This window comes from Condylura cristata, unplaced genomic scaffold, assembly GCF_000260355.1.
Source record: "Condylura cristata isolate star-nosed mole 26May11 unplaced genomic scaffold, ConCri1.0 scaffold00023, whole genome shotgun sequence".
Classification (NCBI taxonomy): domain Eukaryota; kingdom Metazoa; phylum Chordata; class Mammalia; order Eulipotyphla; family Talpidae; genus Condylura; species Condylura cristata.
This window is the reverse complement of record NW_004567124.1, coordinates 5,264,927-5,282,779: the sequence shown is the minus strand read 5'-3', so window position 1 is coordinate 5,282,779 and position 17,853 is coordinate 5,264,927. Positions and strand designations below refer to the sequence as shown.

The window sequence follows — 17,853 nt, the reverse complement described above, 5'->3', positions numbered from 1 at the left end:
CTTTACCAAAACCAGAATTGTTCCTTTTAATTCACAGAAGATCTGTGTCACACCTAAAAATCCGAATTTACCTTGTCTCTTTAAGAAATGAATTCTTTCTGCTTAATTTCTAGCTAAAGTAATAATATCTTAATAAGTATCAAGTGCCACAGAAACTAGCTGCAATATCCCTCATGGAGCATTACAACAAATCCTGAGTAGGAAATAATCAGAAGAATGGATAAGTTATTAAAATCAAATATTTTCACGTAAATGTCTCAGAGGGGAAAAAAACCTCACAACTACATCAAAGCCTCTATTAGCATTCAAAAGCATTGGAACCTTCCAAACAGCAGTATGTGGCTGCTTGGAAAAGCTGAATACTGCACAGTCAACACACAACTGAGTCATGTACACGAGGACACGTGGAAGACAGAACTAAACCAAAGAGCAGAGCAGAAAGGCAAACGCTGACTTTTAAAGGGAATGAGGAGTCACTGAATAGATTCAGACTCCATTATGGGTGATTTTTGAAAACAGACAACTATCATTTTTATAATTCATTCACTAAAATGAAGTTTGATGTACTCAAATGATGCTTAAAGAGAAAAATAATGAATCCATGTGGTAAGGATGAAGTACAGGAAGCGCAGGATACTTCCACCATTGTTACAGTTCTTCCTATTTCCTAACTGGTTATTGGATTAAAAATTGAAATGAAATTTGGGTTATGCTTTTTCAAATCAGTGTCTTCAACTAACCTGAAGAAATAAAATCAACTTAAAATGCCATATACTGATCCTCCATATAATTCAGGATACTGAGATTCATTACGATTGGTTCACTTTATTTATCCATGCTAAAAATACAAGAGAAATAGCTGTGCATGTTACCGTCATTCTTAAAATTTCAATTTTATCCTTTCATGTTCAATGATTTAAATACTTATTTCCTTAATACACACTTGAGAAGAAATCGAGAATCTATTTCTTCCTTTTTCCTAAACCTAGGTGAGAACAGAGCAGTAGTAGGAAAATGAATTTCACCTTCCAATGCACTGCAGCTGGATGTTTTTTTAAAAAAAAAAATTTGTGTTGCCTAAAAGAATTTGATGGCTCAATTTATTTCTCAGGTTTGGTTTTTCTTTTAACTTTAAAATATCTAACCAGATACTTTCAGTCTGACCCCCTATTATCACATCTGTGCAACTAGGGAGAAAATGGTAAACATGACTTCAAACTAGTTCTTTCCAGCCAGCATTATAATGTAGAACTTAACTTTTAAAACTGGCTACACTAAATAAAGCTTTTCTTCTTCATCTTTTCTATTTTGTTTCAAATGCTTAACAGTTTACTCTTTTCCAAATTAAAAAGAAAAATCACTCAACTGTGCATATGGCTAGGAGTTTATGGAGGTCACAATAATTCCCTTATTTCATTGTTGGGAAAATTGAGGGCCAGTCAAAAGATACCACTTGCCTACCAAGAGCAGAGCCTGAAACAGAATGTAGATCATCAGCATTCTTTCCTACAATACTGCAATGTATTACACATTAAGGTACTTAGCGTCTAAGTTAGCTCACTCAAGTGTTTAGCCATCACAAGTATCTTCTGCCCTTTCAGGAACAACAAAAATAACAGAAAAAGGGAACCAAAATTTGTGCCCACAGCAAAATTAACCCACCAGGAAACAGTCTACAGGTTATGGTATTTATGTGTCAAAAGTGAGTCAGTCACAGTGATCCCGTGGAGTTTTGTTTTTTTACCAAACTTTCTAGAAAAACCTGCCAATAGTCTCCCTTCTTTGCCCTTCACTAAAATGAATTCTGATGTACTCAAAATGATAAAGTAAAATCAAGAACAGCTTCCCCTTCTCCTGGAGAATGTCAGCCTGTCTCATCCACACTGTTGGCAGCCACCTGGTGGAGCTGTAATACATCATTTTTAAAGAGATGCATGCTAGCTGATTCCATTACCACAAACTTGGTTTCACAACTTAAAATAATCTGGAGTGTCTACATATGACAAGTTATATGTCAACCCAGTTCCAGCAGCAAGTATAAACCTTTCCCCCAGTTTCCAGTACCTTTCCCTATTTGAGAAGCTGTTTACATAGCCATCAATGTTCCAGTAACTCCTATGTACTCTCACTTCTTGAACTTATTTCCTCTACAGTCCCACATGACAAGTTATTGAAAAGATTCAGCTGATTTTAAAAAGTTGTATGCTGAGGAAGATTTTCAGTTCACTAATCCCAAACTCTCTTCTTCTAGCCCTGCTTTGTATCACTCCTTGTCTACTCTATTGTATCACTCCTTGTCTACTCTAATTCCTTTCTCTTGCCCCTAGAGAAAGCATAAATTCGTTAAGCAATCAAATGAAAGGTGGCGGCTAGCAGTCTATAGTTCAGAATTACTAAGAGGTGATACTCTCGAGCACAATTTAGGAAGCAAACTGAAGTTCTAAGGTAAATTCCCAAAGCACCACAAAGTCACATTTTCTTGATTATTTACACACACAATCTCTCTCTCTAACCTTACACCTATTACCCCTTCAACTATCTACTCCAGTCAAAAAAGACAAAATAAGTACATTCTAAACTAAGTGCACTGATATTGTTGAACTAGTCAGATCCCTTTCAGAGGTATAATTCGAGACTATTTTAATATCAGTGTAATAATGTATGCTTAACTAACCATGACATTCTTTGTGGTAAAAAGTTTGTCTAGTGGTTAAATCATATTGTCTTAAGTAAGTTAACAGCTGCCACCTCAAATCACGATGATCCTTCTAGAAATCGGCACTCTGAGAATACAGTTATAGTTTTAGTCTCTCATAGAACTGAAACTGACCTTACAGCCAGGCATCATAACCTCTCACCCCAGAAGCAAATGTCTTTCATGCAAATATTTTCATGCAAGTATTTCAAGCAAATTCACTTTCCTGGAGACGCATGGTTCTTCTCCCTCTCATTTGAGGTGGCAGTAATAACCACCAGACAAAAAGAGCAGAGACCTGGTCAGAGACACCTGCATTTGAACGTTGGTGCTGTAAGAACAGTCAATTCACCCCTGCATCTCACTTCCTCATCTGCACAGGGGACAAAAACACAATCAAGTGGCTTCTTGAAGATTAAAGGATGCAGCATATAAGAACATATAGGCGGTGCTGGGCACAGAGTGGGCCCTTCTTGAAAGTCCATGCTCTTCCCAGCTCAAGTTTTGTGATTATGACGGTAAGAGGATGGTTGTTAGAGACAATGAATTAGTAAGAAACATTACAACTAAGAAATAAACATCTCCTTTAAGCTGTTGTGGCTCCTCCCTTGCCAAAACATGCTTTCTCAAGTGTTTCTTTTTCATTGTTCAGGCACAGAATGAGACAGAAGAAAAGAAATTAGGAAAATTATAGGCTGCAGCACAGTACATCAATTGAAAGGGAAAGTAGCCATTATAAAAGAAAAGAATTGAGTAAACAATGATGGGGGGGGCAGGGGAGTATGAAAAATTTTTCCTTAATAAGTAAGTAAGTCAAAGACAAACCTTTAGAAATTACAACAGTTATTGTTACAACCAGCTGTAATTTCACAAAAATGTCATACAAGGTAGGTGCTGCTAACAAATACTCTGTGGCATTATTAACTGAATTATTCCCTAAGTTTTAGCCGTCGCTCATACTGCTCTGATGCCATGTGGCATTTAAGTTAAAACTGTGTTAAGTTTAGAATTGGGACATCACATAGACAAACATTAGGACATTTGTATCTGTGAGAATTTGAATCATCACACTGGAGCCTCCTGGTACATGTCTATGCAATATCTGTTTCAGTCTGTATGAGAGACCAATCACTGAAGCAGTATAAAATTGCAGAATAACTAGATCAAGCTGAAGCAACGCACCACTGCTTTAACGATAGCACTGTAGTTCAGATTTGCTTGTAACACAGCTACCTTTCCTCACATACTTCTCTCTGCTCACACTCTAAATTCACAATTCCATGTGCTTTGGGGCTTTTTATATAACAGAGGAGAAGTTTTAAAAGTCAGAGTGGAGAAAATCCTACTCGTCCTCCTCCTTTTTCTCAAGTTTATTTTAGCTAAATGGAATTGGTCTCCACGGCTTCATCTTAAAATAATTGTAGCAAGGGGCAGGTGTCACATAATCTCCGTTTCACCTCAGAAGATCTCACAAATCACAGAGGACAAACATGCACATGAGAAGACAAAGAAGCTGGTGAAAGGTGAGAGAGAATAAGTGTTTATAAAAGTCAATGAGCAACCATTACCCTCTAAGCTTATGGGCTAAATGCGAGAACACCATCAATCCCTCTGATGTAGATGATGGAGAAGTCCTAGCCATGTTTGGGAAAGAGGGCTTCTTTGAACTACTTTACTCTGCATAGTAACTAAAATCATAGTTCTAGATGTACATGTAAAGTACTGGTTCTTTACAGAGGGAGAGTGGGGGGCAGAGAGTAACATCTGGAGACCTTTCTGGTGTCACAAGTAGGATATACTGCTGGCATCTATGAGAGAGACCAAGACTAGTGCACACCCTACAATGCACGAGACAATCCCACAAAACAACCTGGCCCAGAATGTGAACAAGGCTAAGGCTGAAGCATCCTGATCTCAAGCAAAGGAACATGTGGAACTGAACATGTTGGAATGCAAAGCTGGCCCGTTCTTTCTCAAAAAGCTGAAACTAGTCTTTACTGCCAGGCATCAAAAGCTCCCATCGCAGATAAAAGTGCCTTTCCTTTATATCCAATAAAATCTATCTCTAATAAAATCTATCCCAAGTGTCTTCTTTAATGATTTTAACCATAAAAGTTATCTGGCAATTACTCTTAGATGCTCTGAGAATAATTTATGAATGGAGATTTTCCTGGAAGAAAGGATATGCAAGCTGAAACAGAACAGTTACAAGATGAGAATCATTTTTATATTCAGATGGCAATTTTTCATAAACAAATCAGCATCAAGTAATAAAAGCTCACAGAAAAAGTCAATGTCTACTTAGGATGACAACAGTCTGCAACAGATGCTAACTTACTCTAAAAGGAAGTAATGACTCTGAGATGAATTTTTCAAAACAGAGTATGTTTAATGAAGAGCATTAACTTTGTAACCTCTGTATTTCAATACTGAAAATAAGCTCAGTCTATTGAAAAATATAAAGCTGACAGATCCCCAATCCCAGTATCCAAACATTCCACAAGAAGGGTAAAATCAAGATTGAGCAATACACAAAGAATCATGGGTGATGATGGTGGTGGGGGGAGGTGAGGAAGGATGATAAGTTGTACTTTATCAAAATTTAAATTTTCATATTTCAAAGATACCATCATTAAATCTAAAACAAATCCACAGAGTGGGAGAAAATATTCATAATACATAGGTGATGAGTGACTTGTATCTAGTATACTCTTACAGCCCATGAATAACAAGACAAAAAAAATTAAAAATGCATAAAAGATTCTAACAGACATTTTACCTAGGATGATAAAAGACTGGCAGGCTGGCCATGAGAGTGCTTAACAGCCAGGAGCACTGCATTGAAGGCATCAAGGTAAAGTAAATACCAGAGTGTGATAACACAGACCACTGCATTTCTTTGGAGTTCAAGTTATGAAAAATTTCTGAAGCAGGTCTACAAGCTCTGTGCACAAATAATCTGATGGTAAACAGAAGATATTAACAGGGGACAGCAAAACCAGTCCTCCACATGCAACTTCAAAGAAATAGCTACCGTCTAGCCCCAAAAATGCTTTGCCCACAACTAAGCTACATGTGTTCCAGCACCACAGCCAAGAAATGGCATACATGCTTCTTACAGCCCTTTCTACCTGGCATACCACCTTCTTGCTGATTTATTTTGTTAGTAGGAGTTACTAGGTATCTATGTGCAGCCACTTATTGTTCTGCATTGTGGTTTGGAGCAATATTCATGTGGCATGGACTTTACCAACATGATGTACTTAAGTTTAGATTTACATCCCAGATGGTGACCACGCTTGGTGTTTGATATTTCCACTCTCCATCCACTAGATCATCCTACCTCCGGGGAACTCGATGCAAAGAGCACATTTACAGACCCATAATCACTTTTCTCAAATATTAATGTAAGTAAGGAGAGCACTCTACAAGACCGAAAGAGCAAATCCCCTAAACCCAGAAACTGCAGCACTGTATGAAAAAGATGTTCAGCTTCTTTAAAAGTGAAGTAGTTGGCCCTCCCTGGTGGCGCAGCGGGTTAAAGCACAGCACAAAGAAGCTTAAGCCACTTGCTCATGAGTTCGATCCCCGCCTGCCCCGGAGGAGATCCACATGGCGTGGCAGACCTCTCTTGACCCGCCCGCTGCTCCCCTCAGCAGTGTACTTCGTAGATCTGCCTGTTCTGTACCCCACTCTGTCTCTGGTGAATCCTCTCACCCTCTGCATCTCTGGCCTGTACCCCAGTTCTGTATGAATAAATAAATCTTTTAAAAAGTGAAGTAGTTGACAGTCTTAAGATATGAAATGCTCATCTGTCTAACCAACCTAAAATTGAACACCCCTGGACTCCTTCAGGACATGATGAAGCTAAAGAGGCTGACTTCAAAAAAGAAGCCTGAAGAACTGCACAATAAAAGCGTTCATGTTATTCATCAGGGTAAATCCTGGCTCAGTACAATCTTTCAATAAAGGAAACAACAGCAAGTTAAGAGCTGGTGATTTCGGGTGCATCATGCACTTTCCAGCTGGAGTCTGGCCTCATTCCAAGCCGAACAACGGCAGAGGACTGCCTGAAGAGCAAAACTGTGCAAACAGTAACTGATTCAGTGTTGTCCAAAGACACTGAGGCTCCAACGGCAACTCTGGAAATCTGTAAGCAATGCAACACTTCTGTTAGTAGTGTTTTTAGGGTGGTTACCTAGTTCAAAATTCCAAATTATTGGGGGCCCTCAGGCTTAAGTATCTTTCTGAATAAAATGCTAAAATAAAGGCAAGCTGTATTTATTTCAGTTAATAATAGAGTATGTCACTATCAAATGATTTCTAAATCGGTGGTATCAGCTGTACATACTTTAGGATGCAGAGAACAGGTTCCGCTTCCTTAGGTGGAAGGTCACTTAAACCTCAGTCTTACTGGTTAATAAACTGTTAACACTGAGGTACATATTGGGGGGGGGGGGGAGAGGAAACCACAACACTTTTTCATAGTTTTTTTCATAGCTTTTTTCTTTTTTTTTTTTTAAAGATTTATTTATTCATACAGAACTAGGGTACAGGCCAGAGATGTGGAGGGTGAGAGGGATTCACCAGGGACAGAGTGAGGAGCAGAACAGGCAGATCAACGAAGTACACTGCTGAGGGGAGCAGAGGGCAAGTCAGGAGAGGTCTGCCACGCCATGTGGTCACCTCCGGGGCAGACGGGGATCAAACTAATGAGGAAGTGGCTTTAGCTTCTCAGTGCAGTGCTTTAACCCGCTGCGCCACCAAGAAGGGCCCAGCTTTCTTCTTTTAAAGCAAATTTCTTACTGTATTTCTCTGGCAGGAGGAACATAAAGTGTTAGAACATTTTCTGGCCCTCCCTGGTAGTGCAGCAGTTTAAAGCACAGCGCTAAGAAGTTAAAACCACTTCAGCATGAGTTTGATCCCCACCCTGGAGATGATCCACATGGTGCCACAGTCCTCTCCTGACCCGCCTGCTGCTCCACTAGGCAGTGTACTTCATCAGTCAGCTTGTTCTGCTCCCCACTCTGTCTCTGGTGAATCCTTTCACCACCTCTGGCCTGTATCCCAGCAATGTATGCATAAATAAATAAGTTTTTGGAAAAAATAAAGTTGCAACGATTTAAAAAATTTTTTTTTCATATGAAGTCAAATACTGAAAAATGATGAAAAACTAATGTATTTTGTAGAGACAAACCAATAAATGATATTTAAGAAGATAAAAGAATGAGCTATATGTTCATAAAAAGAGCATTAGTTATTAGGGAAATGGAAAACAAAACCATAGTGAGATACTATTTCTCACACCAAAAATAGCTATAACAAAAAAATACAGATAACAAAAAATGTGGTCAAAACATGGTGGAAATGTAAAGTGGTGTAGCCACAAAGCAAAAGGTTAGGAGTTTAATAAAAGAGTACAATTGTTTTTAAAATATTCATTATAACATTATTCATAATAGCCAAAAACTGGAAACCCAAATATACATCTAATGAGTGGGTAAACAAAATATGGTATATACATACCGTATCCATATGAAGTATGGCTTTAACACAGATGAATCTCAGAAACATTAAGCTAAGTAAAAGAGACCTATGATTTCTCTGATAAAAAGACAGAAAGTATCTAATGGTTGCACAGAGCTGGCAATGTGAATAGGGAGTGACTGCAAATAGGTTTCCTTCTAGGATGATGGAAATACTCTACATTTAAAACAGGTAGATTTTATGGTATTTAAATCACACCCCCAATAAAATGCTAAAAAAGTTATGGAAGCTATTTTAATGGCAATTGAAATTTAACTATATTACGTATCAGAGCTAAAACATAGTATAAATACCTCGCTCAATACTGGCTGAAATCATTGCTTTAAAAATTTGACCACCTACTGAAATTACTCTGTGATGCCAACACTACGCCCTTCTGGTAGACCTAGCTGCTCCACTTTTTCTTTGAAGATAATGAAGACTTAGAACATACAATCCAATTAAAGGCTCCTCCTACCACAACAAAATAAACAATTTTGCAAAAGCAAAATTCCTGAAGTCAAAATGCTCTACTCAGAAATATTCTACCTCATACAAATACAGAAAAAAAGCAAATTAGAAGACACAAGCTCTTATTGCTATTCTATTGTTAAACAATGTTGGTTGAACTCTACAATCGTCCCTATCTTTAAAACAAGAATGTGCACCTTAGTAAACCACTATACAGTCCCTTTGTAAGTATAGGGATAGACCTAGAAACAAAACCCCCAGTCTTGCAGAAGAATGAATGGTTCCTAAAGAAGTGATGTCACAGATGGATAACTGGTTTTGCTTGTGTAAAAATCCCCAAATCTAGTTTATCAGATAATTGAGTTATCTGGTTCCTCAGTTTAAGAAGCCTGGGCACCAGAGGATTGTTTCCAATGGTAAATACATCTGAATTTCTGATACAAAGAATCAAATTCTGTATGCCACAAGTAGGATGTCTATTCAACTTTACATTGGGGTCTGATTCTTCATTTATGAAGACATAAACATACAAGATTTTACAAGGTTAATGTTAACGAAGAGCTAAAACAATTCTAAGGAAAAAGAAGAAGGGGGGGCATCATGCTCCCTGGTGTCAACTTACTACAAAGCTACAGTAATCAAAACAGTATGGTTCTAACATAAAAAAACAGGCTCAATGATCAATAGAATGAAATTATGAGCCAAGAAAGAAACTCACATATATATGGATGACTAATTTAAACAAAGGAGCCAAAAGCATACAATGGAGAAATGAAAGTCTCTTCAGTAAATGGTCTTGGAAAAACTGAACAGTTATAAGCAAAAGTATGATACTAGAAAATTACCTTACACCATATACTAAAAGTAAAAGTGGAATTTAAGTTCTGAACTATAAAATACATAGACAAAAGCATAGCTCTCTGACATTGCCTTGGTGATGATGTTGTGGATATACCTCCAAAAGCAAAGAAAAGCGAATGTAAGTAAATGGGACCACGTCAAACTAAGACACTTTTGCACAACAAAAGAAACCATCATTAAAATAAAGAGGCAGACTGCTAAGTGGAGAAGATACTTACATACCATATATCTGACAAGAGGTTAATGTCCAAAATACATACACAATTCAACACTAAAATAACATATAACCTGATTTAAAAATGGGTAGACATTTCAGAAAAGACATACAGATGGCCAACTAACATATGAAAAGATGTTCCACGTAGTTTATCATTAGGAAACTGCAAATCAAACCACAGTGAGATTTCACCTCACCAGTTATTAGCAAAAAGTGAACAAACAATAAATGTTGATGAAGATATGGAGGTAAAGGAATACTTATGCACCAATGGTGAGAATGTATACTGCTACAGTCACACAGAAAACAGCATGAAGGTTTCCCAGAAAATTAAAAATATGATGTAGGGCCCTCCCTGGTGGTACAGTGTTAACAGCACTAAGAAGCTAAAGCCACTTCAGCATGAGTTCGATCTCTGCCCTGGAGGTGATCCACATGGCCCAGAATCAGTCTGCCTGTTCTGCTCCACACTGTCTCTGGTGAATCCTCTCCCTGCCCCTACACCTCTGTCCTGTAACCCAGTTCTGTATGCACAAATAAATAAATCTTTAAAAAAAATATATGACCTAGCAACCCTACTTTTGGGTATTTACCCAAAGACTATGAAAATACTAATTCAAAAAGAGAGTTGCATCCCTATGTTCACTGCAGCACTAGTCAATAGTCAAGATATGAAAACAACCAAAGTACCCAGTGATTAATTTAAGAAATGGTTTACATACACAACGGACTACTATTCTTCAGTCATTTAAAATTCTTTTTTTTTTTTTTTAAAGATTTATTTACTCATATAGAACTGGGGTACAGGCCAGAGATGCAGAGGGTGAGAGGCTTCACCAGAGACAGAGTGGGGAGCAGAACAGGCAGATCGATGAAGTACACTGCTGAGGGGAGCAGCGGGAGGGTCAGGAGAGGTCTGCTGCGCCATGTGGAGCTCCTCCAGGGCAGGCGGGGATCGAACTCATGCAGAAGTGGCTCAAGCTTCTTAGTGCAGTGCTTTAACCCGCTGCGCCACCAGGAAGGGCCGCCTTAAAAATCTTTTAAAAAGAAATCTTGCCACCTTCAAGTACATAGATGAATCACAAGACTATGCGCAATGAGATAAGAAAGAAAAAGACAAATATTCTATGATTTCACACATTTGGGTATCATAAAGGAACAAAGCAAACAGAACAAAACCCTTCAACTGACAGAATGATGGTTATAAGAAGAGAGGCTAGAACAGGTAGAGGGGGGTGACTGGCTGGCTGGTGGGTAGATGGTGACTGGATATTTGGTGCTGGGTGAGGTGTGACATACAGATGCTGAGAAGAGGAAGCAACCTAAAATGCATGCAATGTTGTAAACTAATGTTATCTCAATTGAAGAAGAAAAAAGGGAATGCTAGGGTTAAGAAGCATTATATAACTTAATTAAGTACAACAAACACAGCAACATAGAATTTCACATCTAGAAGGGATTATAGAGGTGATCTGGAACAACCAGATTTCTTTTTTAATGCTAATCCCACATAGGAGTGACAAATTCATGTCACTCAATTGAGAAAACAAAAATTCAGACACTGCTCATGCTTATCAAACATGCATAACACTCCTTTTAAATATAGTTCCACTAGGCAAAGATTTTTTTTTTATTCAGTGTTAAGATTTCAGCCACCTGCAGGCCCTCTCTGGTGGCGCAGCGGGTTAAAGTGCAGCACTCTGAAGCTATCCGCACCCACTGCAGCACCAGTTGATTCCCAGCAAGGGAGATGACCCATAAGACACTGGGCAGACCTCTCCTGGCCCACCTGCTGCTCTCCTCAGCAGTGTATTTCAGTATATCCACCTGTTCTGCTCCCCACTCTCATCCCCCACACCTCTGGCCTGTAACCCAGTTCTTGTATGCATAGATAAAAAAAAAATCTTAAAAAAAAATTTCAGCCATATTAAGTGGAAATATGAGCCTATCTAAATCTTTTAGGGGTTAATCTTCCCTATCATTTCTTACACCAATGCTTAAATAGTTGTGACTGCTAATGACTTCAAAGATATTTAATCCACAAATTCTAGGCATAAAAATCCTGAATGTGGGCCCTCCCTGGTGGTGCAGCAGGTTAAAGCACAGCACTAAGAAGCCTAAGCCACTTACGCATGAGTTCAATCCCCACCTGCCCCGGAGGTGACCACATGGCGCGGCAGACCTCTCCTGACCCACCCGCTGCTCCCCTCAGCAGTGTACTTCGTAGATCTGCCTGTTCTGCTCCCCACTATGTCCCTGGTGAATCCTCTCACCCTCCGCATCTCTGGCCTGTACCCCAGTTCTGTATGAATAAATCTTTAAAAAAAAAAAAATCCTGAATGTGAATATATGCTCTAGCATTACTCAGCATTTTGGACAAGTTACCTAGTGCTCCCAAGAAATTGTTTTTTCACTTATAAAAGGGAGACCCTGACTTTATGACTTCATAGGAACACAAAAAACAAATTATGTGAAAACATGTTTGGGAAGACAACTGATACACATATAATAAGTAGTAGTTGTAATTATAAGATCTCCAAATGTCCACATTTCACTAAAAAAAAATTGCCCCAAATATTCAACTGTAAAATCCTAATAGCTTATATTAATAGTTGTTGATTTGGCATGACATACTTGATGTCAATCTCCAGTAACTCTTCTACCTAAATTTCCTTTTAGAAAAATAGAGCAAGATGTTAAAACAGATATAATACCTACATTTTATTATTTTTACAGAGCAAACACTTTCACTACATCCCTTATAAGGGCAGAAACAGTATCTTAAGACATCACTTTAGGTACAGTAACTACCAGGCTAGCACTCAGCTTAGTATCAGAATAAACTTTCAAGAAAAGAGTAAAATGCACACATAAATACACAAGATAGAAAGATCTGGCCTACACCGACACCTGCCAGCACACCACACATCCTAGCACAAGTCTATCAAATTCCTAGAGACTTCACTACTTTTTAAAGGTCTATTTGTCAAGTCTACAAAACTGTTTTAATCCCAACAACCCAAAATAATGCACAAACAAGGTACTTGGTGACATAATGAAACAAAGTTTCTCGCAAAGTTGATGTATGCACTTCACCCATAGTAGAGATCTAATGATTTTTATTTCCTGTTTTTATAACAAACTTGGTTATTTGGCTATGAAAAGATTGTCAACTTGATGGTTAAAATCAGTAAAATAGATCAAATGTGGAAGGAATGAGAAATTGGAAAAACCGTAAAGGTTCCTCTTCCTTATGAAATGAAACCAGACCTGCCCAAAATAGCTCAGTTCCAAAATCAATCCCCTCCACTCTTCATTCACTGCCTGAGCTTCCTCCTCATGCCTCAGCTCTCCTCCAGCCTTCATTGGGGACTATTGGTGAGTCTAGTCCCTTTGCCTCTGGAACTTCATAGTGCCCTTCAAACTTAAACAACTTTTAAAAAACCACAGGTGGAGAGACCAGTGGAATAGAGAGCTCATAGAGACTCAACTTTCCACCTAAGTTCCATGCTGTGAAGTTGATTATTAGTCAAAACCCCTGTTTTAAGTGCGTGGCTTTGAGTTAGAGCAAAACTAACATTATTATAGTAGTCTCCATCTTATCCCAAAATTAGACTCAATTCCTAATTAATTCAATGTTTAAAGGTTACGATAAAACAGTGAATGTTCAACAAATACTTCATTCTAATGTTCTCGACAGTTATCCTACTCATTAACCTGGGAAGAAATGATAAAGCCCTCTTTTTTTTTTTTTTAAAGATTTATTTGTGCATACAGAACTGGGGTACAGGCCAGACACACAGGAGCAGTGAGAGGACTCACCAGAGGGGGGGTGGGCAGAACAGGCAGAATGATGAAGTGCACTGCTGAGGGGAGCAGTGGGCGGGTCGGGAGAGGTCTGTGGGTCACCTTTGAAGCGGGGATCAAATTTGGCTTTAGCTTCTTAGTGCAGTGCTTTAACCCCCTGCGCCACCAAGGAGGGCCTAAAGCCCTCTTTTATAGTTCACTTTTCTGTACTTAAATTCATTGCTTCACTTAGCTGTTTATATAACATCATTATAATCACAAGGAAATGTAATCTAACTTAAAGCAACATAAAAGTTGGCTTTTAAAGAGTTATCGAAGAGGTATATTATATAGAGAAGTGGATTACTTGAAGTTAATTTACCCTCAGTGATTGCTAACTCTTTTAAAGTGCCATGTTCTATTCACTAACCAGAAGTAATCAGTTCCATGAAAGTGACCACACCTGCCAATTCTGATCTCTAAAGCACACAATACTACAGTCTTCAGAATACTTAACAAATATTTCTGAGACTGGCTTTCAAAGAAACCCAAATGCATGATTCTTCTGGAAAGTTAAATATACCCAAAATCTTAACAATCTTGGACTATATGATGGAAACAGATTTTAGATGCTAAGAAAACGTAAGAACAGAGGGCGAGTCCAAGCCACACAGCTGAGAGCTTTATCCCTAAGCCACGCAATTAAATCAGGAGTCTTGAATTATAATCAACTTCACTGCGTGTTACTAAGTGGAAAGTGGAGCCTCTCGCCCAGCCCTATGTTCTCTCGACTCCACCGGTCTCTCCGCCTATGGTGTTTTTATTTTTTTTAACAGTTTAAGTTTGAAGGTCACTAAGGTCCGGAGACAAAGGGTCTAGAACCAGTCTCAGTCCCCAAGGAATGCTAGGGCAGCGCGTAACTGAAGAATGGAGGGGAGAATGCTGAAAGTCTTACCCAGTACACATGAAGGTAGCCCAGAACACACCTCTCAGGAGCAGGGCGAGCAACAAAAATCACGCCCCCTGCACCCCGCCTCGCCCCAACTCAGTCCCATTTCCAGAGTCCCTTTCTGTTCAATAAGAATTTCCCACAAGAGCCCTGGGCTGGGGGGCGCAAGGGTTTGTCCCACTTTGCAGAAAACGCTGGAAAGAAAAACACAAACACCAGGTCACCAGAAAATCAAGCCGTGTCAGAGGTGGGAGCAGACACCAGAAGGCCTGGGGATTTCGCCCCAGTGGGGACCACCGCCGCAGGGAGCCAAAGCCCGGGGACTAAGGCCAACCAGGCAGACGAGCTGCTGACGCTGTCGCTTCCGAGACTCGGGAGACTTGGAGGCCGGCCGCGGAACCACGCTACTCACGTTGAACGAGCCGGTCTCCGCTGAAGGTGGCGGAGCAGCTAGTGACCAGTGCGCAGGGAACACCAGCAGCCATCGCTGAGCCGTGTAGCCGCTTCCTCCCGGGCGCTGCTTCCGCCTCGGGACGTGCCACTGCCACCCGCGTGCGGGGGGGACGCCTCAGGAAGGGCGCATTGTCCATATATACCCGCGGCCCTGACTCCTCCCTCCTCCCCCCTCTTCCGCTTCCGGCGTAGGAAAGGCCGGACAGCGTGGTGTTGCCATGGAGACAGCGCCCTCACTTAAGGTGTCTGCGCGTTGGTGCGGGCGGTAGCCCTCCAAGCCTAACCATGGCACAGCCGATTGAGAGCTACGACCCCATTGGAACCATCTTAGTCCAGGTGGGAAATGGGCCTCTCCGGGCCTGCTAGCTAAGACTTCTAAGCGAGACAACGCGGCGCCGATCCCCCTCGCGCTCACCCAGGTTGAGAAGGGACCCCAAACTGCCTCCATCCGGGAGGGGCGGCGCCGGCCCACCCCGACCTCAACCCAGAGCCTGACACACCTCCAGAAGCATGACTGTTCTGCTTCTGGTAACATTCCAAGACCAGACCGCACACCTCAGCTCAGAACCTTTATTTTGGGGAGGGAAAAAGGGCAAACTTTTAAAATGTTGGGTTCTGAAAAGTCTGAACCCCTATTGGGGGCGATACAAATCAGACACGTTGGGGAGATGATTAACGATGTGGGGAGAAAATGATACATGTGAACTGCTTTTCAGCACCCCAATTCTTGGCTCTAAAAGTTCCTTGCAAATAAAATAAGTCCTGGGGAGGTAATGGGCAGCATAGAGAAAAGTTAATAATATAATATTGTATATTTGAACGTTATTAAGGAGTAGATCTTAAAAGTTCCTCTTACCAAAAAAAAAAAAAAGAAAAAATGTATATGGTGATCATATCACAATATACACAAACATTGAGTCATATTATAATGTTGTACACCTGAAACTACTACAATGTTATATCTCAATAAAAAATAATTAAATAAAATAAGCCCCCTGCTTGGGCATCACAGACGAGAAAATATATAAGATAACTTGAATTCAAATCAACTTAATTTTTTTTAATACAGCAAAGTGACAAATTCAAAAATTCAGAAAAATAACCTTTTCAAGTCTGAGGGGGGAATATATCAAAAAAGGTTTAACTTCTCCAGTATTAGTCAGTTTGTGATAGTTACCCTCAGATTTTCACTTCTGCTTGGGACTGTGATTTATTTCCTTCAAACAGGGTCCAATAAGTGATACAGCTAATGGAAAGGTCACTTGATGGGAATCAGGATACTAAGATCTGACCCTGGTAGTGACATTCTTCCAGGTGACTGACTTTGTGCTAGTCACTTTACCTTCCTGGACCTGACTTCTCTTTTACAATACACACAGCTTGGATTTGCTCTACTTTTGATTCTACATTAACCCAATTTCCCCAAAGCTACATGATTTCTGTTTTATAAAGTAGACTTCCTTGTCTGTTATCCTAAGCAATTAAATTGTTTCTATCCATTTACATACAAGTGTGTATGTGTGTGTGAAAGAGAGGACAAAAAAAGTAGTTACTTCAGATGTCAGTAGCTTCATTCTAATATGGGTATTAGGTATGTATCTCAATCAGATATATTAAGCAACTCTTTAGACCAATGGTTCTCACAAGGGTTCCAGGACTGGCATCATGAACACCAGCTGGGAATTTGTAAGAAATGTAAATTCTCAGGCCAAACCTACTAATTTGGCTTTCAAATAATCTTGAAGCACATTCAAGTTTGAAAACTACTATTATTGCTGTTGTGGATCACATTGTGAAATATCAACTATAACATTTCAAAGGAAAAAAGTCACAATAATCATAGCTTACATAGTATTTACCAGGTCTCATATACAATTCTAAATACTATGGCTATTTGAACTCATTTAAACCTTAAAACAAAGCTATCCCATAAGTACTACTATTATCTTCACATTATGAAAAAGAAATTGACTAAAAATGAGTGTTATAGCAGAATCATCCATTGTATTTAGAAAATAAAAACATTCTTAAATCTTTTCAAGCCATCGATCTTGATTTAAAAAAACACGTTTTTCTGGGCCTTTCCTGATGGTGCAGCAGGTTAAAGCACAGCACTGCAGGCTAGCCACAGCTGCTTCAGTGTGAGTTCGATCCCCTGTCCTGGAGATGACCCACATGGCACAGCAGACCTCTCCTGACTCACCTACTGCTCCCTTCAGCAGTGTACTTTATCAATCTGTCTGTTCTGCTCCCCACTCTGTTCTGGTGAATCCTTTTACCTCCCATGCACCTCCTCTGGCCTATACCCCAGTATACACCTAGTAAATTTATGCTGTATGCATAAATAAATAAAATCCTTTAAATAAATAAATAAGTAAATAAATAACTCATTGTCCCTTGTCTCATTTTGCTAGTCTAGATATTTAAATATTGTCTCATCCACAGAATTTTCACCCACATCTAACTTTGTATGTTTACAAATACATAGTTGTATATTTATAGATATTATGTATATGCTGGTTAATGAATACCAACAGTTAAGTAGCTGTGTTACCTCGCACAGGTAACTTAGCTTCTTTAAATGTCACATTCCCTCAAGTAAAAATGAAGATAATAATATGAACTCCCTCTTAGGATTCTTGTAAGGATTAAAGTATAGGATAATACATATTGTATAGCATTCAGTAATTATTATTACTAGGTTTGGTCTCTTGCCTTTTAATATTGTTTAGTTTTGGGTACATTAGTGTGCCTTTTACTCAGAGTTCCTAAAGAAAAAAGAAAAATTAATTTTTTTTAAAAGATTTATTTATTTATTTGTGCATACAGAGCTGCGGTACAGGCCAGAGGTTCAGGGGCGGTGAGAGGCTTCACCAGAGACAGAGTGGGGAGCAG

At 39.4% G+C, this 17,853-nt stretch overlaps 2 protein-coding genes across 2 annotated transcripts in view; one reads left to right on the top strand and one right to left on the bottom strand.

Annotated features, from left to right (window-relative positions):
• The window catches only part of AAGAB (alpha- and gamma-adaptin binding protein), a 48,288-nt gene extending 33,243 nt beyond the window's left edge, over positions 1-15,045 (bottom strand). The window contains exon 1 of the mRNA XM_004687644.2: positions 14,918-15,045. Coding sequence (XP_004687701.1) covers positions 14,918-14,990 — 73 coding nt within the window. The 5' untranslated portion in view covers positions 14,991-15,045. The remainder of the gene's footprint in view (positions 1-14,917) is intronic.
• Positions 15,046-15,243: 198 nt separating this feature from the next.
• LOC101630606 (IQ domain-containing protein H-like) overlaps positions 15,244-17,853 on the top strand; it is a 65,461-nt gene continuing 62,851 nt past the window's right edge. Inside the window, exon 1 of the mRNA XM_004687646.1 lies at positions 15,244-15,294. Within this exon, the coding sequence (XP_004687703.1) occupies positions 15,244-15,294 (51 nt within the window). The remainder of the gene's footprint in view (positions 15,295-17,853) is intronic.